At 36.7% G+C, this 25,165-nt stretch overlaps 1 protein-coding gene across 6 annotated transcripts in view; it reads left to right on the top strand.

Annotated features, from left to right (window-relative positions):
* Positions 1-25,165, top strand: part of ARFIP1 (ADP ribosylation factor interacting protein 1) — a 102,143-nt gene that overhangs the window by 66,090 nt on the left and 10,888 nt on the right. For all 6 annotated transcript variants that reach the window (XM_059175349.1, XM_059175378.1, XM_059175341.1 and 3 more), the window contains 2 exons: positions 3,701-3,858; positions 10,813-10,987. In XM_059175349.1, coding sequence (XP_059031332.1) covers positions 3,701-3,858; positions 10,813-10,987 — 333 coding nt within the window. The remainder of the gene's footprint in view (positions 1-3,700; positions 3,859-10,812; positions 10,988-25,165) is intronic.

Genomic DNA, 25,165 nt, shown 5'->3' with positions numbered 1-25,165 from the left:
AACAACTGGCCACGTTAGTCCAATCAAGTTGACACATAAAATTAACCATCACACTCTACTCTTTTTAGTAGCGCTTATAAACATATCCTTAAACCATACTTAATCTCCATCCAAATAAAGGCAATAGCGAAGTCTTAGCTTCACCTAACATGACATGACTCTCCTGCATGCTACCAAAGACAGACTAGCCATTTCCCCAGAAACAGGTGCAGAGTCCTTGAGTGACGTTTACTTTTTCCCTTTGTATCCTATACTTTTCCCCTTGGTTTCCTATAAGTTAAGTACTATGATGTAAAGTTAATAGTATATCTTATGTTGTATGCTAAGGGGATAAGAGAGGGAAGAAAACAAAGTTATGCTTTATACATACACATATTGATAACAAAATAAATATTCATAACAATTGTAGTCTTCATTTCTACAGATGGTCACAGAGTCTTAGCTTCTTCTACTACCCATTCCATATTGTATTGGCTCTCAGCTAATACCTCAGCCTGTCAGTTCGTTGCCTTGTGGGGTGACACAAACCTTTATTCCTGAAGCATCCAGGCAATTAGTAGTCCTGGCTGAAATGGGTTGTCATTTTTCACTGACATTAATCACAGGGCATGGTGTAGGTAGGAGTACTAGGAGATGCCCTAAGAGGTTGCCTACATTCTAGGTATATTCTTGTAGCAGTCCAGTTTCCTTTTTGTTGGTCATCAGGCTCAATCACACAAGCCAGCAAAGTAACTCTTCCTTGCCTATTGATTTCTTTTTGAGAAAAAGTTGATAGCACAGTGATGAAGAGCTGGTGTCCACTTTCTCCTGCCTTATGACATACTAACAGACTCATTGACAATACTTAGCACAGGTATGGCACATAGAGGCACTGAATAAAATATGATGGTTATGATAGCTGTTTTGGGATTGTGGCATGGGGAGTTGAAAAAAAATTTAAACATTAGTTCAATTCTTTCATTTTCTAGAGGAAAAAACCAGTATCCAGCAGAAGAAAAAACAAATCTCCTGAACCTTTTTTGAATGCCTATAATCTGTCAGAAACTTTAAGCAAGTTATCTCATTACACTTCCTGTCAAACTTGTAAGAGAATTATCTTCATATTACTACTAAGAAATTGACATACGAAGAATTTAACAAAACTGATACATCCAGTCAGAAGCAGAATCAAAATGTGAACTGCCAAACTCTTTGAATCCTCTCATTTTTACCATTTTATCACATGCCTCTGACTCCGAGTTCTGTTAAAGCATGGCATTTTACCTCATTAAATTGTTTTTTCTCAATTTAGAAAGTCACATCTACATCAAGATAAAAGCTCCACATAGCCCATAATATTGTCAGTTATCAGTTATTGCTCTGTATTTAAATTAACCCACTTGTTATTAATTAAGTAATAATTTATAGTACTAAAACTGGATGTTTTAGATCTAGTCAGATGTTTCTGTTATTTGCTCCTACTGTGTACGTTTAAGGGGAAATAGTGGTCATTTACATCTGGTAAATGTTGTAAATGAGGTAGGAGAGCTAAAGAGAAAAAAATTCAAATGTTTTGAGACTTTTCTCCCTCTATATAAATCAAGCAAGTGTTAAAATTAAGGAAATTGTATTAGCCTTCCCTGTTTAGTGGCAGATTAGAACCAAAATGTATAAACCCTTTAATTACTTTGTATTTAGTTTATTTGTAATTGCTAAGGCAGTTTATAATGTATGAAATGTCCCTGTCCAACCAAAAATACCGAAACAACTTATCAACTAAATGAAGTTTATGAATCATGTTTTATTTATTTTCAGTGCCAAAAAAGCATATTTATTTGTGTTTCTTATAATGCATTTACATACGTATATTCATTTCTTTCTAGTGTCCCAGTTGTTTTTTATCTTTTACTTAATATATCTCTTGTATTAGCAAGAGTGAAGTGTACCTTACTATAAAAAATAAAAGCTTTCTTATTCTAGCCAGTTAAGTTTAAATTAATACATTAAAATCTTAAGTTTGATATTTTTTTCATAGAAGTACAAGTGGGATTTACATCCATGAAACAGAACAGTGGCAGTTTAATCTTCCTGTTTGCTTTTTTCATTATAAATATAGTATTCCAAATTCAGATACAGAGCTTTTCAGTCTGCTGCTGTTTCATCTTACTATGTTACAGGGGGTTTTTTGTTGTTGTTTTTTATCAAAAGATTAGCCTTCTAGGTTGCATTCTCCCTATGGCTAATTAGGACTTGTGGCATTTTCAGTGTTAATAATGTGAAATTGTGGATATTTAAAATTTTTAGAAGTGAACAGTTTTGGGGCACCTGGGTTACTCATTTGGTTGAGCGACCAGCTCTTGATATTAGCTCAGTTCATGATCAGGGTCCTGGGATGAAAGCCTCAGGTCAGGCTCCGTGCTCAGCATGCAGTCAGCTTGAGATTCTCTCTCCCCTTCTTCCTCTACCCCTCACCTGACTTGTGCACGCGTGCACACTCTCTCTCAAATACATAAATCTTCTTTGGTTTTTTTTTAAAGATTGTATATTTATTTGAGAGAGATCGAGCAAAAGAGAGTGTGAGTAGAGGGGGAGGGGCAAAGGGAGAAGGAGAAGCAGACTCCTGCTGAGCAGGGAGCCTGATCCCAGGATTTGGAATCATGACCCGAGCTGAAGGCAGACACTCAACTGACTGAGCCACCCAGGCACCCCTCAAATACATAAATCTTTAAAAAGAGAGAGAGAGAGTTACATGGACATCTCTTAAATGGAAAATGCTTTTAGCACAATAAAGATAATTTTACTTTCCTGCTATTTATTTATATTGGATATTATTGGAAATTATATCTATAGCACTAGCATTAAACTTGCATATCTGAAGATTTCATTTCATATTACATTTTTACCATCTGAAATTAAGAAGTATTTCATAAAAAACTTCAGAATTGTCAAATTGAATAATACATTCTACAATAAGCTATGATCAAATCTTTTATTTGTTCCGATGCATCCTGATAATGTTAAAGCTTTCCAGTCTTTCACTACTGGAAGTTTAGAGTTAGTACTTACCATTTCTGAAAGAGCATGTAACATTTTCTAGGCCAAGACTCAGTTTATTCAGAGCAAATGAACTTGAACTGGTATTGAATGATCCTTCCCCAGCTGTGCACTTACATAGACCTGAGCTTGGGAGTCAACTAGTCACTGAGTTCACAAAGAAATGTGCATTGTTAATATTTATACACCAAGGAGATTATGTCAAAACACAAAAATTGCAATCTGTCTTTGTCTGAAAGTTTTAGTCAATTGTTAACCTAATTTGGTTGTGAAAGTTACAGTTTCTCTGATTAATAATCTGCTATATTTTTCTTCTTAACATCTGTGCTTACAGTATAGTAAAAACAAAACATGGAAATGAAAATATTCTTTCTAGTACAAAGTAGTTTAACTTTTTAAAATTATTTAATTCTAGCTATACATCTGAGCTGATGACAACTTTGGTTTACTGAACTTTTTTGGTAATTATATAGCTAGCTGTGATTTAGATTTGCTTATTTAAACATTAAAAGAAGAAAACTTCTATAGAAGTTAGAAGTTGAAGAAAACTTCTAATATTTTAAATATTTTCTAAATCAAATATTTTCCCATTAATGATATATTTGAGTTTTTATTTTTGTCACATTCACTAATAAGTGGATATGTTAAGGTGATTTTTTTGTTTTAGGAAGAATTTGGCTATAACGCAGATACCCAGAAGCTACTGGCTAAAAACGGAGAGACTCTTCTTGGAGCCATTAATTTTTTCATTGCCAGTGTGAACACTTTGGTGAATAAAACAATTGAAGATACATTAATGACTGTGAAACAATACGAAAGTGCCAGGTAGGTATAAATTTTCATTATATTGTCTCTTTGCAGATGGTACATAATTCGGTTAAGGTTTTAAGTTGCATATGCTAGGAATCAACTCTGGCTAATATGGGCAGAAAAAGAATACAGTAGAAGGTTGTAGGAAAGCCCATAGAACTAAAGAGAAAGGCAGGCGAACAGATTCTGGAAATAAGCAGGAATCGAAATCAAGATAATGCATCAGAAGAATCTAATTAGGACCCCGAAGCTGGGTACCTCTGGTACTTGATGTTGCCACAGCTACCATAAGTCATTTCCAAAAGACCCCTAAATATTTTGCTTTATTGCCTAGAGAGTGTCTCACTGAGCCCTGGTCATGGGCCCACCCCTGCTTGTTAGAGAATAGGGAGGTAGAGGATCTCCTAGTTCCAGCTTCATTAGAAAAGAATAAGGCCTTGTGTTCTACTAGTTACTAGATGCCCTCTATAATCTGGCCTTAAGCTTCTCTTCATTCTTATTCCTGCTGCTTCCCAGCAGAAGCACTACAATAGCCAGACTTACAGCTTCACTCTATTCAGTACACAAGCTCATTTCTGCTCCCATGGTTTTGTTTATGTTGTGGATACCAACATCCCAGCCTTCCACTTATCTAGGTTATAATCAACTTCAAACTCTTTCATAGTTTACCTTTTGTATATACTCATAGCTGTTTATAATGCAGTGTTTTCATACATTTTATACACACACACACTCATCATTAATTTCTCTATCTCATAACCATCCTGTTAGGTAAGCTAGTACATTTCAGCAGATCAGCAATAGCATTTCCAACTTTTGATTCCAGGTCCAATTTTTCTCCCATTCATTCTATTCTAATTTACTTTTTTTTTCCTCTCAGTACTTGAAATTCTAATTTCTGTTATATTTTTTATAGCATAGTTTAAAGATAAGTACAGACTATACCTTTTAGAAGTATTACTTTATGTTTTGGCCCCTTAACCTAGTTTAATGATGTGAGAAAATGGCTATGAAAACTCTAACCTCATCTAGTTTTTGAGTGCTTCACATATTACCTTAAGCTTCACATAAGTAGAAGCCCCAAAACCCTTGTAAAGTTAATCTTTTCACAAGAAGGGATGGTTCTCTGTTATTCTGTGTTTGTAATTTTAGCATTCACATGTAATTTTTAATGACTTGGAAATGAAGATCAAGATAAATATCTGTGGTTATTTGGTAGGAGAAGGGAGGAGATGGGGCTGTGTGCCCTGTTTAGGTTTTAAACTTGGTTTTTTACTTTTCTGTATTGTTTGAATTATTTACCAACACAGTACTAAAATCAGAAGGTGGAAAAAAATAAATAGAAGGAATCTATCAAAATAGGCTTTCCCCCAGTAACATTGAAGGAATTTCTCAGTAAGATACCCTTTAGTAGGAATCCCTTTACTAACACCCTTAGTAATGGTTTCTCATCTCTATTTAAAATCTTTTCAAGGACATTGTATTTTTCAAAAGAATAATCTGTGTATTTTTTATTTTTATAAATTTTATTTCATTCTTTTCCAAATCTGTTCCTTATTTGTGACATCCTAATTTGTACATAATAGGTACTCTTTTCCTTTTATCTCTTTCTTTTAAGCATTATTATTTTCCAGTCTTTCAGATTGTTTTCATATTTATGGGTTTTGAAGATGAAAATTCTTTTGTTCCCAAATTACCCCCACCACCTCCTAGTCAAGAATTACTTGAATTTAGTTTCTGTTTCTATACTTTGTAATTGTCCACCTATTCTGAAAATACTTCTAGTACCTAAAATATATTTTTGATTAGTATGTTTTAAAGAATGTTTTATTTTAGCATATAATATCTTTCTTTTTGGCCATCATTTCTAAGGTGCTTTTAAAAATATTAACCCATGGAGCGCCTGGGTGGCTCAGTGGGTTAAGCCTCTGCCTTCAGCCCAGGTCATGATCTCAGGGTCCTGGTATCAAGCCCTGCATCAGGCTCTCTGCTCAGCGGGGTATCTGCTTCCCCCTCTCTCTCTGCCTCCCTCTCTGCCTACTTGTGATCTCTCTCTCTGTCAAATAAATAAAATCTTTAAAAAATAAAAAATAAAAAAATAAAAATAAAAATATTAACCCATATTACTGGGCAACCGATTGGCTGGCTTAGTTGGTAGAGTATGTGACTCTTGATCTTGGGGTTGTGAGTTCAAGCCCTGTGTCGGGCATATAGTTTACCTTAAAAAAATTGCTTTCTGAATATTAACCCATAATAAAGAAAGACAAATTCATTAGATAAGTCAACAGTATGAGTCATTTTTTCATTTGTAGAGGAGAAAAATAAGCCTCTGGAGGTTAAAAGGTTTGCTCATTTGGAGCCAATTTCAAAGCCAAAATGAGAGCCCATTGGCTTCCTACCTTTTATTTTTGATCATTCGGTCTCAAACTTGAACTGGATTTATCTCAAATTTTCGTATCTACTTAAAAAATTATGATACACCTGGCTGGCTCAGTCATGTGACTCAGGTTCTCAGGGTTGTGAGTTCAAGCCCTACACTGAGTATAGAGATTACTTAAAAATAAAATCTTTAATAATAATAATTTTCACATCTTACATTGAGATACCTGACTTAAAGTACAGTGTCATAAAAGATCTCAGTCTAGGGGCTCAGAGCCTGATCTTGATTTGGGCTCAAGTCATAATCTGGGGGTTGTGAGATTGAACCCCACGTCAAGCTCTGTTCTCAGGGCGAGTCTGCTTGAGATTCCCTCTTTTACTCTCTTCCTCTCTCTCAAATAAATAAACATTTTTTTAAAAATTTTAATCTGTCTAATATATAGGTTTATGTGAGACTTTCGAACAGAACTATAAATCAGGTTATATGTCCTTGGTAGCTGGTTATCAGGAAATCTTCAACAGCCTCTTTGTGTAGTTTAAAAACTAACAACAATAATGACCTCACCCCATAATTCATTTTTTTTAATTGAAATTACAATGTGATTTTATTCATTAATCTTAGCTTGGGTTTGACTTTCCTGTACTGTTTATTGAAGTAACTGAGGAATTCACTAGTCGTAAATACTAAAACATTGCCTGCAGAGGGAAAACATTTAAAAAGAACCCCAGATTAAAAGTTTCTCAGTAGCTGAATTTTCTTCTCTGTCAGAACCAGAATTTACTGACTTTAGGGTATGGATCAGCTATTTGATCAGCACAGAAAGTGGCAATTTAGGCAGATGTCCAGGTGGCCTTTTAAGGCTCCTTATTATGCATTGTGTACAAGTAGTTCCTAGCCCTCTAGTCCTCCATGTTTAGAAAGTCTTCTAACAGCCCATTCAACGCTTCTCCACAGCTGCACCAACAAGTGAGTCAATTGTGGTCAAGACTTTTCAGATGTGGACACCTGTTTCTCTAGAAGTTTTACATAAGCCATAAAGTAACCAACTCTCATTAACTTTATTGATACGGATTCAATTCAGACTGGCAACCTTGGAAGAGTTGCATTTTGAAAATTTAGTGTGCTTCTCTTCCTGGTGGCAGTGAGCACTGTTAGAGAAGCTCTTATGGGAAGTTTTTCTTTGCTACCATCTACAAACTCTGGATGTAAAAATTAAGGGATATCAGTTCAGTATTATAAATTTGATTATGTTTATATTAATCTTATTATTTAGAAATGTGTTCCAGGGCTGATGAAGGATATTTGTCTTCACATTAAATCACCATATATCACTATTTATTTTTGTCCTACTTTTTTTCTTTTATTTTTTTATTATTTTTAGTATATTTACGCCTGGCTAGCCCTCTTCTAATTTGGCCATTATAATAAGCACTCTGAAAAACCTAGTTATTACCAGGAATCCTAAGTACTCTATATTTTTTTGTGGAGATTGTTATTCTCATTTATAGATGAAAAACTGAAGCAGGAAGAATTATTTCTACCTCAAGACATTAGAACCAGCAAAGGTCAGAGTGGTCATTCAGTTTGGCTGGAGAACTCATGGAGTTTAACTTACTTGTTTATCATTACCAAGTCAATCTTGCCTCCTGAATCCTCAATATCTATCTCCCCTTCTTAGCCCCACTGTCACTATCTTGATTCTGTGACTCATTCTCTTTGCCCATGGTCTTCTAATTGGTTTCCTTGTTTCTGCTTCTTAATCTACTCCAGTCCATCCTCCATTTCTGACTATAGAGCCGGCTTTCTATTCTGAACAAGTAGAACATGTCACTTTCTAGATCAGAGTTCTTAAATGGCTTCCCATCACATCACTTGACTTACCAGATTAAATCCGATCCCGTCTTGCCTACTTGTCTGCTTTTAATGCCTTCCACTATCATGTTCCAACTTCAGATTATGGCATACAGAATTACTTCCCAGATGTATCATGGTATCTTACAAATCTTCACTTTTTTCATGCTTTTCTCTTCCTGGATTGCTCTGTTTCCCTGCCACAGTCCATCTCAGAAGCTTTTACCATCCTTTAAAATTTGATTTTAGTGTTTTAATTCTGTTCTGAGATACCTAAGTAAGGAGTTCTTCCTCTTGATTTTCACTGTACCTTATTCTCCCTCCCTCATGGCAGTTACCATTATCTCATTTTGTTGTAGTTCTTTAAGAGCTTCTCTCCCTCTAGACTCCAAGTTTCTTGGAGATAAACTTAATCTGTTCATCTTTATAGCTCTGGTTTCTAACAGTGCCTGGAGCATAGAAGGGGCTCACTTAATACTTGTTGAATGAATCAATGTATTGGTGAATGAATGATTCTCTTTTGGCCCTAAAAGATCAAGTTTGTTAAATCCAGTACAGGTAAAAATAAATTCTTAAGTCACATTGAAATATAGTTTATGTTGTTTAAAATATTTTTAAAGGGGATACCTGGATGGCTCAGTCAGTTTAAGGGTCCGCCTTCCGCTCACGTCATGATCTCCTGGTCCTGGGTTCAAGCCCCGCAGCGGGCTCCCTGCTCAGCAGGGAGTATGCTTCTCTCCCTGCTTGTGCTCTCTTACTCTCCCTTTCTCTCAAATAAATAAATAAATACTCTTTAAAAAATAAAATAAAATATTCTTAAATGGCACCTGGATGGTTCAGTCAGTTGAGTATCCGACTCTTTTCTCAGCTTAGGCCATGTTCCTCGGGTTTGTGAGATCTAGCCCTGCATTGGGCTCCATACCCAGCCAAGAGTTTACTCTCATTTCTCTCCCTCTGCTCCCCCCACCACCTCATGTGCACATGTTCTCTCTCTCTCTAAAATAAATAAATACATCTTTAAAATATTCTTAATTGCCAGATTTAGAGATAAAGACTCTACTCTAGATATTGAATAAAGGGATCTGGTGCTAGGGCATAAGCTTTGTGATGCTGATTTTTACTAAATCAGAGGTCACATTGATCTTAATTGAGAACTGAATAATAGAGACTCCCAGATAAGTTACCGTTTAATAAACAAGGTAGTAGTGTGCTTACATAGGTGCTGTGATAGAGACAATATGAAGTGCAGTGTGATCTCAGAGTGGTGGTGGGAGGTACCTGTTTTAGTGGCAGGAGAATACTAGGGAGTAAGCATCAAAAGGAGCACAAGGTGTTAAGTGTTCTGTTATAGATGTCATTGTTAGGTTCTAAATACTAATGTTACGGAAATCCATCCAGAGTTGCTCTGTCCTGTATGGTAGCTACTAGCCACATGTGTGTTGAGCCCTTGAAATGCAGTTAGCCTAAATTGACATGTGATAGATGTGTATTATATACGGTGGACTTCAGAGACTTCATTACTACTCCCCCAAAAAGTAAATAGTTCATTGACAACCTTTTTACATTGATTACATGTTGCAATGATAATCTTGTAGATACCCTGAATAAAATAAAATATTCTTTAAAAGGCTCAGTCTAGTAAGAGTCCAACTTCGGCTAAGGTCATGATCTCAGTGTCCTGTGATGAAGTCCTGTGTCAGTCTTCCTGCTCAGCGGGGAGCCTGCTGCTTCCTCTCCCTCTGCCTGCCACTCTCCCTGCTTGTACTTTCTCTCTTCTGTCAAATAAATAAATAAAATCTTTTTAAAAAATAAAAGGTGAAATAGTTTTTATTATTTTAATGTGACTGCTAGAAAATTTTAAGTTACAGATGTGACTTGCATTGTATTTCTGTTGTGCCTTGCTGGCCAGACTATACTGTCAGGGCTGCTGGCCCTCAGTGTAACTTCCTTTTTACCAGTTCAAGTATGTCATCATAAAGTCTGCTATCTTCATATGCTTTGCCTTATTGGTATTAACCAATTCCCATGTGAGATACGTCACTTGATCTTGTTAGCATTAGGTTTTGACATCTGTTTTTTAAACTGGTTTTTAAATTTTGAAAATTCTATTTGTCAATTAATACTGTACTTTGGGAAGAATAGTTCATGAGGGCGCCTGGGTGGCTTAGTGGGTTAAGCCGCTGCCTTCGGCTCAGGTCATGATCTCAAGGTCCTGGGATTGAGTCCCGCATCGGGCTCTCTGCTCAGCAGAGAGCCTGCTTCCCTCTCTCTCTCTCTCTCTGCCTGCCTGTCTACTTGTGATCTCTGTCTGTCAAATACACAAATAAAATATTTAAAAAAAAAAAAAAAGAATAGTTGATGAGATTAGTAAGGAGCTCCCCCGCCATGCTTATATTAATAGCTCTTTGTATTAAAGAAATACATGATTTTAAAAGTATAAGATGTGGGTCACCTGGGTGGCTCAGTGGGTTAAGCCTCTGCCTTCTGCTCAGGTCATGATGGGATTGAGCCCCGCATCAGGCTCTCTGCTCAGCAGGGCACCTGCTTCCCTTCCTCTCTCTCTCTCTGCCTGCCTCTCTGCCTACTTGGATCTCTGTCTGTCAAATAAATAAATAAAATCTTTAAAAAAATAAAGTATAAGATGTAATGTATATATGAGAATTATCTATTCATGTAGCACATGAGACTGTCATATACATCCAGCTTACAATATGCTTCACTTACTCTGTTCTTTCCAGGATAGAATATGATGCATATCGCACTGATTTGGAAGAACTGAATCTTGGACCACGTGATGCCAACACTCTGCCAAAGATTGAGCAGTCACAACATCTGTTTCAAGCACATAAGGAAAAATATGATAAAATGCGTAATGATGTTTCTATCAAGTTGAAATTTCTAGAAGAAAATAAGGTAAATTTAGTCTTTACCTTCTGAGATAAATTTTTATGGACTTTAAAATAGTGTCACCCCAAAGAGAGATAAATAGAAAGTTTTTTGTTTCTGTTAGCTCTCTTTCATTACAGTTGCACAATGGAATTCCAGCTATAATAAGTGTTTGAGTTTTTAGAAGAACAAAAAATATATTTACCTTTCTGTCATAGAAATCATCATGAGCCCTACTGTTCCAGTCTTTCACTTGTAACAGTTGGCAAAAATTTGATGTTCAACCATTGACCTTCAGATTGGAGTTGTTTTGGGGCACCTGGATGGTTCAGTCGGTTCAGTTGGTGGTATCAGACTCTTGATCTCAGGGCTGTGAGTTTGAGCCTGTGCTGGTTGTAGAGATTACTTTAAAAAAGTAAAATTTGGGGATGCCTGGGTGGCACAGTTGGCTAAGCGGCTGCCTTCGGCTCAGGTCATGATCCCAGGGTCCTGGGATTGAGTCCCACATCAGGCTCCTTGCTTGGCAAGGAGCCTACTTCTCTCTGCCTCTGCCTGCTGCTCTGCCTACTTGTGTGCTCTCTTTCTCTGTCAAATAAATAAATAAAATCTTAAAAAAATAAATAAAATCTGAAAATTAAAAAATAAATAAATAATAAAAATAAAAGTTACATAGTGATAAATTCTGCTTTGAATATTTTGAGACCTTTTTATTGATGATAGGTACAGATTTCAGGAAGGAAAGAACATTCTTCCTAGTAACTGGTAAATAAGGAATGATTAAAGGGTCCAGCTATGAGCTATAGTTAGCATAACCTAGAAGAAACAAGCCAAGAAATCAATTTTCCACATTATTTTTGTATAACATGAACCCATCTAAGAACTAGAACAGTAAAAACTGAGATGGACCTGCTGTAGGCTCCTCTTGGAGACAAATTCATACAGTAACAGGCTCCTGAGTTTTAGTTTAAGTAAAGGACAGCTTCCTGTGTTTAACTTTTTTTTTTTAAGATTTTTTTTTTTTTTTTTTTTTGAGAGAGAGCACGCATGCTCTGGAGCCCAGTGGGGAAGGAGAAAAGAAGAGGGAGAATCTCAGGCAGACTCCCCACTGAATGTGGAGCCTGAACCAAGGCTCAATCTCAGAACCCTGAGATCTTTGAAATCAAGAGTCTGACGCCAAACCAACTGAGCCACCCAGATGCCCCTGTGTTTAATGTTTTTAACATGACATACATATTGAGTTCTGTGACGGCGATTACAATTCTGGAAACAGGAGACCCAATAGTGGCATAGCACAAGAGTCCTGTGGAGATGGGATCTTTCTACTGCATATTGGTGGTATTTTCGTGCTTTTCATATCCTCTGAAGTCACAGTAGGTCTTCAAATCTACTTTCTTTAGGTACCCTCTTAAAATTATTCTTCACTTGTTATTGTCTGTTGATATCCTCTTGTTTTCCTTAACATTTTTTTAGAAACTTTTCTGGCTACCATAAAAGCTGCAGAGTATTACATTTCCTCAGGATCTACCAAGTCCTGCACTACCACTTACTTTTTTTCGCTACAGTGGGTAAAAAGTATTTCCCAAAAACCATTACCATGGCAGTAAAAGAAACCTTAGCAGATCAGACAAATTGCCCAGCATTATTCCAATAAGAATGCAGTCTTCCAGCATGCCGTAGCTGAGCATATAATGTAACATTCCTTTTAGTCCATTCATATATATCTGTGTAGATGTCTCTCTCTATGGATATAGATGTAGAGAGAGAGATCAGTTACATGGCTTAGCATTTTAATAGATAGGAATATATCAATACTTAGATGTAGATTTATATTTTAAATATAAAAATATTTTTACATATTCCCCTATAATAGATCAGCACTATACAGGGCTAAGTGAAGTATGCTAGCTAGCATTTGAGAGGCTTTATCCAAAGCTAATTGGAAAGGAAACAAAGGAATTCATCTAATTTAGGCATTCAGAACCTCTTCAAATAGAGAAATTGATTTTAGGAAATCTATAAAATGGTAATTGTGTTCTTTTGGAATCTAATGGTATTGTGTACTATTCTGGGGATAATAAGATTATGGGTAATTTTTGTTTTCTGTATTTATTTCTATATTTTAGACGGTTGTGTTGCCTTTATAAAGAGGGAAAGAAATTGGGGTGCCTGGGTAGCTTAGTTGGTTAAGTGTCCGGCCCATGATTTCAGTTCAGGTCATGAGCTCATGAGATTAAGCTCCAGGTCACGCTCCACACTGAGTGTGGAGTATGCTTAAATTCTCTCTCACTCACCCTCTGCCCGTTCCCCACCAAAAAAAAGAGAAAGTAATGTTGAAAGAATCAGTATCCTAAGGCAAACGATGCTTTATTAGTCCTTGCCAGCATAAATAAAATAGGAAAATTATGCAAGGATAAATAAACAATGGCCATGTGATTGTCACTTGTCTTACTTACTATAACTACTTTTGAGACTTAGGAGACACCCAGACACCCAGATGTAGACATGAATCAGAGAAGGCACTTCTTATTTGTCAGTTACTATGCATTTTACATACATTCTTTCACCTAATCCTTTTAACAATCTTCCTACTTTAATTCTTTCAGTAAATAGTAGTGAATACTTTGTATACTGGGAATATGTCAGTGAACAAAAAAGACAAAATCTCTGTCCTTTTGAGGTTTACATTTTCATGAATCAGATGCGCTTGTCATCTGTATTTCACAGATGAGTGAATTCGTTTTACATCACCTTCTGTGTTCATATATGCCCTTCACTTCTGATCTTTTGAACCTTGGTCTCCCTGATCTGTCCACTCTAAAGTCGTTTCTCATTTATCAGGAAGAGTTGACATACCTAGGCTCTAGAAGTTCTAGATTCTGGGAACATCAAAGTTAGTATTTGAGCTGTGGAAAATAGACTGAAGAAATGATTTGGGGCCTGTCTCCATCTAGTGCATTACTGCCTAAAGTAGCCGTGGGTTGTATCTGAAAAACAGCTTTCGTACTAATGTGAGAAATAGAAAGGAGGTACAAAGGTGGCGGGTAGAACAGAAATTGTGCACTTCTCTGCCATTGCTTGGCCTCACTTGTTTTACGCTGTGCTGGGCTCTGCTGTGCCCTAGAGCGGAGCAGCATAGGCTAATGAATAGGCAAGGTGAATTGTGTCCTTTGTAAAAAATTCCAGATTAATAATGTGAAAACCTGAGTTCCATACCCACTCTTGCCTCCTGCTTATTTCATGATCTTGGACGAATCTCCAAGCCTCTGTATTTTCCTCTGGAAAATGGGCGTAAATCATGCCTTGTGTTAGGTGAGTGAAAAGACAGACTGTCCTCTGTTAAGTGTAAAGTATCATTCACCATTATTTGTAGGATTCCTACTGTGTGCCAGGCTCTTTGCTAGGTGAAGGGATAAAGAAGAAGGAAGATAAAATTCATGATTTAGGGAGTTACAAAAGCATAGGATGGGCTTGTTTTCTAGAAGTTATCACCTTCGCACCTTCCCCTGGTGGCTTTTAAACTTAACCTGTATCCTGCCTACTTTGTTTCATGTTTGCTGATATGAGCAGAAATTGACATTAGAAAAGATGTGGCAGGAGATATGAACTGTATTTCAGCATATTAATTTAAAATACTAAATTTATATCATTTGGCATTAGTTAAGCAATAGTTTCTCAGTAGCAAAAGTAGTGAATTAACCATAAAGGTTCAAATCTTCAAGGAAATCTTTAAGAGACAGGACTTCAGCCTAGCCTTGAAAGATCAGGAGGACAGGCCTAAGAGAAGTGGGAGGAAAACTTGCTTGGCAAGGGCAGTGGCCCACATGTACAAATAGAGGAACGTTCGTGTTTAGCCGAGAAGTAGACTACCATTATGGGACATAACCTTGACGTGCTTTAAAGGAAGAGAGAATCAGAAAGGTAATTGAAAGCCACATTATATTGAGCCTTGATCCCATAAAGATTGAATTATAGCCTCAAAAAAGTGCATACTGAGCAATGAGGGACCAGCCAGGTTTATAAAGTTTTAGTGTCTGTCAGATGCCTCTCATAACCAACTTTATGTAGTTGGCATTAGAGAATTTGTAAAGTTAGGGGGCTTCTGGATGGTTTAGTTGATTAAGTGTCTGCCTTTGGTTCAGGTCATGATCCCTGGTCCTGGGATTGAGCCCCCATGTCAGGTTCTTTGCTCAGGGGGGCTTGCTTCTCTCTGTCCGTCTCCTGCTCCCTCTGCTTGTGCGCTCGCTCGCTTTCTCTCTCTGTATCAAATAAATAAATAAAATCTTTTAAAAAAGAAAGAAAGAAAGAATTTGTAAAGTTAGGAGTAACAGAAAAAAAATATGACAACATTCTTCAGGCACTATAGCTTAAAGGCAGAAAGACAGTAGAAGCAAACCAGTGAAAAATTTCTTAGCCAAATGAGAGTCTGACCTATGATTATTGCAGTAGCAGCAGAAAGGAAAGAATACAGTGATTTCAAGGCTGCGTGGCAGGAGTTGGAAATCAACAGAGGAAGCTAGTTTGGCTGGAAGGGGGTGAGGGATGAAGAGTGGGTATTTGTTCCATTTAACCTCGTGTTTAGTTTGAGACGATGACAAAATACTCACATGGAAATAGTTGGTAGGAAGTTAATGATGTGAGTTTGCAGTTTGGATGCACAGGGTCAAGGCCTCAGAGATAAAGGTATGATAATCATTGCCTTTTGAGAATAACGTTGTCGTATCTTTTTTTTTTTTTTTTAGATTTTATTTATTTATTTAATAGATTTTATTTATTTAATATTTATTTATAATTATTTACTATTTATTTATTTATTTAACAAGTAGGCAGAGAGAGAGAGAGGAGGAAGCAGGCTCTCCGCTGAGCAGAGAGCCCGAAGTGGGGCTTGATCCGAGGACCCTGGGATCATGACCTGAGCAGAAGGCAGAGACTTTAACCCACTGAGCCACCCACGCGCCCCTGTCATATCTTCTTTTGATGTTTTTTACTATAAAAATGTTTTAAACCTGCCTTTATTCTCAAGGATTTATGTTCTTAGAGAGTCTAGAGATAGTCTTTGTTTTCAGCTTTCCACAGTTGTCAGTAACCTGAGTTTCACTTTGAACCCTGTATTTGAACCCTAAAATACAATCAAAGAAACCCTGTTCTTTTTATCTTATTTAACTCTTGAAAACTGTAGAGATAATATTGATCTCTGTCACTTTAAGCAATCAGTAGCTCTAATTTGGATGAAGACAGATTCATGAGAAAACTTTTTTTTTTAATTGTTAAGCCGCCTTTTTACCCTTTTATTTTTAATAGCTCTAACAAAGGGAGGAAAAAGCAAGCCTTTAGGCCTAGAAACTGTCTGTCATCCCTGTTTGCTTTCTTGGCAGTGTTAAATGCCTCAAATCTTGTTTTTCTCTTCTTTTGTTGAACTATAACTGAATTTGTACCTTAATATCTCCTTTATACATAGTTGTCAGATAACCTACTTAGCATTTGGATTTTAACATAATATAATATACTCTTCCTATTTCTTAAATATTATGTATTGAATTTTTAAGAACATAAGTTATTTGAAACTTCATTGAGTGTGCTAGTTTGTAATTTGATAATGTCCTGAAGGCTACTGCTTTTTTTTTTTTTTTTTTTTTTTTTAAAGCTGTTTTTACAGCTTTTGCGGGGAGGAAACTTTCTTTAGGTTCTCATTTCATGGCTTTTGGAGTGTCTTCCCATAGCAACACTTCTTTTCTAAAATGAGAGGCCAGATAACCAAACAGCTAAAATGGTGCATAAAGTAAAAGCAAATAATCACTGAATAAAGGACTAAGAAACATTCCAGTGACTGTTGTAATAAATTTTCATAGCCAAACATTGTGAGAATGTTTTGTTTGTTTCATTCTTAGAACTTTTAAAAAAGATTTTTTTTTTTTTGAGAGGAATTGAAAGGTCAAGTCTTAGCTATATTTTAGAAAATTGATTTGTTATATGTCCTTAGTCTAAACTTCCTTATCTCTGACAAAACAGAGGAAATAGGTGTATAAAATACACATATTCCTGTGTTTGTGCTGATAGTGCACATATCTCTTATGTATAACTTGCTCTTAATGGAGAAACTTGAATTCTTCTATTATGTGAAATCCATACTTTATCCACCCACTGCTAAGATACATTGTGTTTACATTTAACCTAAACAACTCTTATTAATCTCTGATATTCTCTTCCTTGTTTTACTAAACGACATTTGAGTTGCGTAGCAATAAAAACAAAGTTAATTAGGCTCTTCTAATGTTTCTTTTCATCATTCTTTCTCCTTTTCCACACCTTTGAGTAATGTAACATGAGCTATTTTGTGACTTAAGACAGTTTATTTACCTTTTACTGTTCCTTTCATGGTTCAAAACAAAATAGACACTACTTTAGTAAAGTGAAGAAAATAGACATTTCTGGTGTTTTGTAGACTTTGTGAGAAAGGTACCATGCCTCCTTTTATGGCCCTCGTGATGCCTAGCAATGATTTTAAATATATAGTAGTTATTTTAGCAAATGTGTTTGCATTTCTTCCCAGAATTAGAGGCACACTGCAGGGAAGAGAAAGAGATGCAAGAAAATGAGAGTCGGCCAGGACAGAATAGAAGGGCAAATCCTGATTACTGCATTCTTTGCTTTAGTGAGAGCAAAATATACTCTCTCAGAATTGCTACTTTTTTGGTGCCTGGGTGACTCAGTGGGTTAAGCCTCTGCCTTTGGCTTAGGTCATGATCTCAGGGTTCTGGGATCAAGCCCCACATAGGGTTCTCTGCTCAGCAGGGAGCCTGCTTCTCCCTCTTCTCTCTGCCTGCCTCTCTGCCTACTGGTGATCTCTCTCTCTCTGTCAAATAAATAAATAGAATCTTTAAAAAAAAAAAAAGAAAGAAAGAAAGAAAAGAAATGCTGCTATTATCTGCAGTGTATACTGTTGCATGGAAAGAGGAAGCAAAAAATTAGAGAAAAATCTGCACATGAGTGTGAACAATTCATGTTTATTTTTTTAAAACTTTTTATATGGCTTAGAATCACATAAAATATGAAAAAATAACTTAAGATTAATATTTCCTGTAAGATAACTATAATTCAACTTGGGAGTACAAATCTCATTTCAGGGCTACAAATGCATTAGAGGAGAAAAACCTGAATGTATCAAAAGATTCAACAAAGCATGGGTGGCTCTGCTTTAGGCTCAGGTCATGATCTCAGGGTTGTGGGATTGAGCCCCGCATCAGTCTCTCTGTTAAGCAGGGGGCCTGCTTCCCCAGCTCCCCACCCCACCTCTCTATTTGTGATCTCTCTCACTCTCTGTAAAAAATAAATAAATAAAATCTTTAAAAAAAAAAAAAAAGATTCAACAAAACAGCTTAGGGTATAAATAAAAAGAATCTTGTTAACTTTTTTATATTCTTATCTTAAGAAAGGTGAAATATACTCTTATTTTAAGGTAATGTCAGGGGCGACTGGGTGGCTCAGTCAGTTAAGTGTCTCAGGTCATGATTCCAGGATCCTGGGATTGAGCCCCACATCCTGCTCCCTGCTCAGCAGGGAGTCCACTTGTCCCTCTGCCCTTCTTTGTGCTCTCTCTTTCTCTTTGTCTGTCTCAAATAAATAAATAAAATCTTAAAAAAAAAAAATTGTGGTAATGTCAGCTAAGCAGCTATAACCGTAAATGAAGGGTTCTTTTTCCTCTCTTATATTTCAGTGACTTGAGGATGACAGTGGGGACAGGAAAAGATGAGCCAGACTTGGGAATATATCCTGGACACATACTTGATTAATATGGTTGGACTCTTTCCTAGGCGCATGTTTGATTAATATACTTAATTTAAATATCTTTTTAAAAATCACAGTCATTCTTAATCAGGTTGATGAAAAGACTTGTTTTCACTCAACACTATGTTTCATATATAATCATAATATAATAGTATTCCTGTATATTAGGATTTCTTTTTTACTATACTCTTAATACAGCATTTTTTCTAATATATTAAAAAGTATTTCATGTGTATCTTATTTAATTTTTAATTTTTCAGAGAGCAGTATATGAAGTAAAATGGGAAGCAGGAGAAAGAGAGAATACACAGACAATAAAACACCTAGAACAAAGTAAACGTTCTCATGTAATATGAACCAGCTATATATGTAGTTGTGATGATTCAGTGACTGCAAACAAATACTATAATAGGAAATACTTGAAACCCAGTACATTCTTTTAAAAATAGGCTATAAATGTTTGGGAAAACTTGGAAGTCAAAGGTATTCTTTGTTTGCTAAAGCTTCTCTTTGAGAGGGAAAAAAGTAAACCTCTAAATTTTAAAGATGGATATTTCTTGCCAAATTTTAAGAAGCATGGTAATCATTACTTAATATGTACAAGCCCATACATTCTTAAAATCTCCTTCTCCATTGTCAAAGGAAAAGGACCTACTCTTGATACTTTTTAATTATTCATACCAATCATTTACTATCATCTTTACTTCTATAACTGGAGGTACAAACAGTTCTCTTGGTATTTGCTCATAGGTCAAGTGAAATTACGTTCCACAAGTAAAAGGACCCTACTGATTCTAAATAAAAAATTAACATTTATGGACTGAAGTGTGGAAGTATGTATAATAAGCAGCCTCAACACTATGCCAAATATGATTACCTACATTTGGATTTTGTGAAACATTCCCTTATTCATGCACCTTTACTTCCAGACTTCATTCCTGAGTATATTTCATCATATAATTTCAGGTTGTTATTCTTTTTTTCATTCAAAATAACAAACTTTTGTCAGATCTATATGTGTACCAGGAAGAGTTCTGGATATTGGTGATACCCAGTGAGCAAAAGCAAAAACAAATTCTACCCTCAAAGAGTTTGTAGCCTAATAAAAATAAAACAACCGTGATCAAATCACACCAAACCTTGTATATAAAATCTAGGATGTGACCAGTGCTCTCAAGGAGAGGTACATGGTTCATTAAGAGTGGCTAGGGCAGGCTTCTATGAGAGAGTGATGTTGAGCATTAACTAGATAAAGTGAGAAGCAAAGAATATTTTTAAAAAACAGCATGTGTAACAGCCCTGTGACAGAAAAGGGTGTGGTGTGCTCAAAGAACAAATATGACTAGAACCAGTGCAACTAGAGCATAGAGAGATGACTGGGAGGCAAGCAAAGGCCAGACCATGCAGGTCTTATAGACTACATTAAGGAAAAGTTATTTTAGTATCGATAGGAACCCATTGAAAATATTCTTGGTAAATGGTAAGTCCGAAGTATGGTCCATAGATCTTAGAACCTAAAAGTAAATATAGTAGTTTAGATGAGATGATGAGAGCTTGTTTAGGGTGGTGATAATGGAAATGGAGTGAACTGAAGGTGTTGAGAGATACTTAAACAGTAAAACGAAAATACATATATAAAATACTAGGAGCAAATTGATTCCTTTACTCATCAAATATTCATTGGTTGTTTTTTAGGTGCGAGGGTTAAATAGTAGAAATATAATGGTCTTGCCATTATAGAGCTTATGGTCAAGTAAGAGAAATAGGCATTAACCAAATAATTGCATAAATACAAACTATGACAAGTGTTGTAAAGGAGAAATTGAGGAGTCATGTGAGTATACAGAGGGGACTTGGCTTGGCATGGGGTATTGTGGAAGCCTAGAGTAAGTGACATTGGGCTGAGCTCCAGAAGGATGTAAAGGAGCTGACTAAAGGTATGTGGAAGAAACAGATTTTAAATGGAAGGAATAGAATATGGAGTTGAAGGGGGAGAGAGAAGTTCTTAAGCAGGCTCCATGTCCAGTGAAGGAGCCCGACTTGAGGCTCAATCTCAGAACCCTGAGATCATGACCTGAACAGAAATTAAGAGTTGGCCAAAAAAAGAGAGAAATCACAAGTAGGTATAGAGGCAGGCAGAGGGGGAAGCAGAGAGCCCAATGCAGGGCTCAATCCCAGGACCCTGAGATCATGACCTGAGCCAGAGGCAGAGGCTTAACCCACTGAGCCACCCAGGTGCCCCTGCATATGGATTTTTTAAAGAAAAATAATTGTTCTATCATAACAAATTTTGATGAAACTTTTCTGTTAAGTTTATAAACTGTTCTTAGGTACATAGGATCAGAATTTTTATAAATTGTATAAAAGATTGAATTCTTAATCTTAAAAAAAGAAGTTTTCCGAGGTAATCTAGAACCATACTTATGATCGAAAACTATTTTATGAATGTAAAGGTGAGTGTGAACAGGCCATTGGTTTAACTGTAGGTTTTTGTTGCCTAGTGTCCAAAGGCCAATGAGAACAAGGGCACCTAATAGATAAAAGGAAATATTCAGTTCCTTAACTATTCTTCTATACCTAAGTTAATTTTTTTTAAATATTTTATTTATTTGAGAACAAGCATGGTGGGAGGGAGGAGCGAGAGGGAGAAAGAGTCTTAAGCAGACTCTGTGCTGAGCACAGAGCCTGTCTTGGGGCTTGATCTCAGGATGCTGAGATCCTGACCTGAGCCAAAACCAAGAGTCAGACACTTAACCCACTGAGCCATCCCAGGCACCCCTGTACCTTAACCTTTAATTTTTATCTAGGCGCTCAAATGCTATTTTGAATGATTTGTGGTACTTAGTATTTCCTCTAGCAACTTGAAAGTTTAAGTTTCTTTCTTCCCCTTTCGGTTACTGTGCTACCACGGCTTTCTCCAGTAAAGCACATACCATACTATGCTGTGAGTGAATGTTAGTGTGTTTCTTTCCCTAGATGTAAGCTGCATTGGTGCACCTGCAGAGCATTTCCTTTCTGCAGCCAGTGAATTGGTGAACACTGATCTTTGAGTAATCTGCATATGGAGGAGTTCTCTATAAGTATTTTGTGTATCTGTATGTATATCTATCTGATCTGTGGTCTAGATGATCATATACCAGTGTACAGATGATGACACTGATGTTCAGAGAAGTTGAACAATTTACCCAGTCTCAAAACCAGATCAGTATTCAAATCTAGATCTCTTTCAAATCTAGATCTCTACAGCCCTGCTTTTAATTGACTATGATGCTATAATGCTGCTCCAAGTAAGGTTCTTAAAATAGCAGAGGGAGAAGATGGTAGATGACAGAAAACAGAAGCCATATTGGTCATATCGAAACCTGAAGCTATTGGAAGGAAGGGAGGAAGGGGAGGGAGCTAATGCTATGTAGAACAAAAGGGCAATAGATATTTTTGCTAAAGGGGGAGAAAAACCCGTGCATTGAGAATTTTAATGTGCCATTAGATAAAGAATTACAAGACCTTAGCACTGTTCTGAGACCTGTCATTACTGGAGCTTGTGTTGCATCAGTTATCTGCTTTTCAAAATAGGACTGCCCTTTTTTCCCTCCTAAGGTGCTTTTTTTTTTAACCTGCTTGTCCATGATTTGTTGAAACCTATCCCAATGAGTCAGAAAAATAAAATCTGTTCTTCCACCTCCACTTGTAGTTCATATTTGTCTTTCCTACTCTTACTCCCTTCCTAATGCCCACACCCCTGTTTTTGATAGTGCCTTTTTCTCAACTGGTAGCTGCTTTGACAGGACAAGCATTTCCAAAGCTATTGCAAAGTAATAAAATTATACTTCACAAACCTAATAAAAGGGCAAGACAGATATAACCTTTTCTATTTGTTATTTTTCTGGTTTCTTACTTACTAAAAAAAAGATCAGTGATGGGCAGAGAAAGCATGTAATTACACATTTTTAAATAATGCCAATAAAGAAGAGAGTTAATTCTTCACATGTTAGTGGTTGGAGACTTCTTACTAAAGAACAATTTTACGGGTTCCTGGCTAGCTCAGTTGGTGGAGCATGTGACTGCTGATCTTGAGGTTATAAGTTGAGACCCCATGTTGGGTGAAGATTACTTAAAAATAATTTTTTTAAAAAAGAATGATTTTGTTTCAGCTTTTCCTCACATGTTTAAGCCAAGATGCTATCCCAATATTGTTCATTTAATATAAACCCTTACTTTATAGAATTATTGGGAGAGCCAATAATTGCTTTGAAGAAACTTAACAGTTATAAATATATTAAAACTAGGGGTGCCTGGATGGTTCAGTGGGTTAAGCCTCTACCTTCGGTTCAGGTCATGATCCCAGGGTCCTGGGACCGAGCTCCGTATCGGGCTCTCTGCTCAGCAGGGAGCCTGCTTCCTCCTCTCTCTCTGCCTGCCATCTCTGCCTACTTGTGATCTCTGTCCATCAAATAAATTTAAAATATATATATATATAAATTTACTTATTTATTTATTTATTTATATATATATACATACTAGTAATTCTTCAGGGCATCCGGATGGCTCAGTTGGTTAAGAATCTGCCTTCGACCCAGGTCATGATCCAGGGCTCCTGGGATTGAGCCCCAAGTCAGGATGCCTGCTCAGCAATCCCTCTGCCCCTCGCCCCAACTTGTATGCGTGCATTCTCTCTCTCAATAAAAATAGAATCTTTAAAAAACAAAAAAAAAAAACTAGTAACTTTTATTTGAACTAGAAATCGCCTCTTTTTTAATTATTTCAGTGTCTCTGATAAGAACGTGTGTAATTAATCCAGGGTGTCTGGGTGGCTCAGTCGGTTGAGCATCCGACTCTTGTTTTGGCCCAAGTCATGCTCTTGGGTTTCTGGGATTGAAACCCAAGTCAGGCTCCACACTCAGCAGGGAGTCTGCTTGAAATTCTCTCCCTTTGCCCCTCCCCTGCCAAAATAAATAAATCTTTTTTTTTTTTTTCTTAAAAGAAGGTATGTAATTAATCTAAATTTGATTTGAAAGAGAAATTCATTTGGTAGAAATACAGTGCCTTTTTATGGCTTTGATGCCTGTGAAGTAATACTTTTAATTTTTTAGTCAGTAAACTTTGTAAATGGTATTTATCTTCTATTGATATATGCTGTGTAGGCAGGAGAAAGTTTTCAGTGTAATCCACTTGGCATCAACTTTCAGTCCTGCTCTTAAATTTCTCTTACCCAGTTTCTATTTAAAATCTCAGCTTGTCTCTGCCTTAGTAGTCAGTGTTGAAGTTTGTTTTGCCCTTTAACAATTAAAGTATTGTATGGCATATTTTAGGTCATTCACCAGATGTTGCTGTAGTGGATTTGCTTATGTCTGAGCTGGGTTGCTCATTGTTTGGCAGATCTTTATGAAAGTTCTTTGTAATTGAGTTCACAAAGATTTAGTGTATTTCTAAATTACCATAATTGTTTCCGATGTTAGGTTTTGAAAATTTGTCAAATTTGCCATCATCCTGATTCTCCCTGGAATTACCTCTTTTTTGCTCCTTTTAAAAATCTCTGCTTTTCTGTGGTATTTCATTTATTCTTATAACCACTTTAAATCATTTCTAAGTTAGGACATGCATAAGTAAATTCAATATAGGGTTTTTTTCCTGCTCTGTAAGTATGGAAATGGTATATTAAAGTTTAATACTGTATTATTATTCATAATTTTAGAATGAATTAATTTTTCTTTCCTTCTTCTGCTCCAGTCATTGTGTTAGATCCTTGTCCCGAGGTTATTTAAATGTAACTTTAGAGCCAACAACAAAATTTGGAAGAGGTTAAAGCGTATCTTCCATACATTTCTACCCTTCCTTTAAGTGCTCTGCCATACCTTTTTTGGTCTGTTTCCAACTTTGTTTAAAAGCTTTCCAAATTGGGGCGCCTGGGTGGCTCAGTGGGTTAAAGCCTCTGCCTTCGGCTCAGGTCGTGATCTCAGAGTCCTGGGATCGAGCCCCTCATCGGGCTCTCTGCTCCATGGGGAGCCTGCTTCCTCCCATCTCTCTCTCTCTCTGCCTGCCTGTCTGCCTACCTGTGATCTCTGTCTGTTGAATAAATAAATAAAAAGCTTTCCAAATTGTGTATTGCCTTATGAATAGAGTCAGGTTGGAATAGGTGGAAGAACATGGACCTGTCTTGGGAGAAGACACACCACATCCCAGCCCATCTGCTTCCTAACTGTCTAACCTTAGGCAAATTATTTAACTTTCTGAGTGTTTTATTAACTGTAACATGGAGAGAACAGAAGCCTGTACAGAGTAGATGGGAGGGTCACATATCCTCTGTCACATGCTTCATAGGGCGCCTCGGTGGCTCAGTCAGTTAAGCTTCTACCTTGGCTCAGGTCGTGATCCCTGGTCCTGGGATTGAGTCCTGAGTCTGGCTCCCTACTCAACAGAGAGTCT

The sequence above is a fragment of the Mustela lutreola genome, chromosome 1, assembly GCF_030435805.1.
Source record: "Mustela lutreola isolate mMusLut2 chromosome 1, mMusLut2.pri, whole genome shotgun sequence".
In the NCBI taxonomy this organism is placed as follows: domain Eukaryota; kingdom Metazoa; phylum Chordata; class Mammalia; order Carnivora; family Mustelidae; genus Mustela; species Mustela lutreola.
This window is presented reverse-complemented; position numbering and strand designations above follow the sequence as displayed.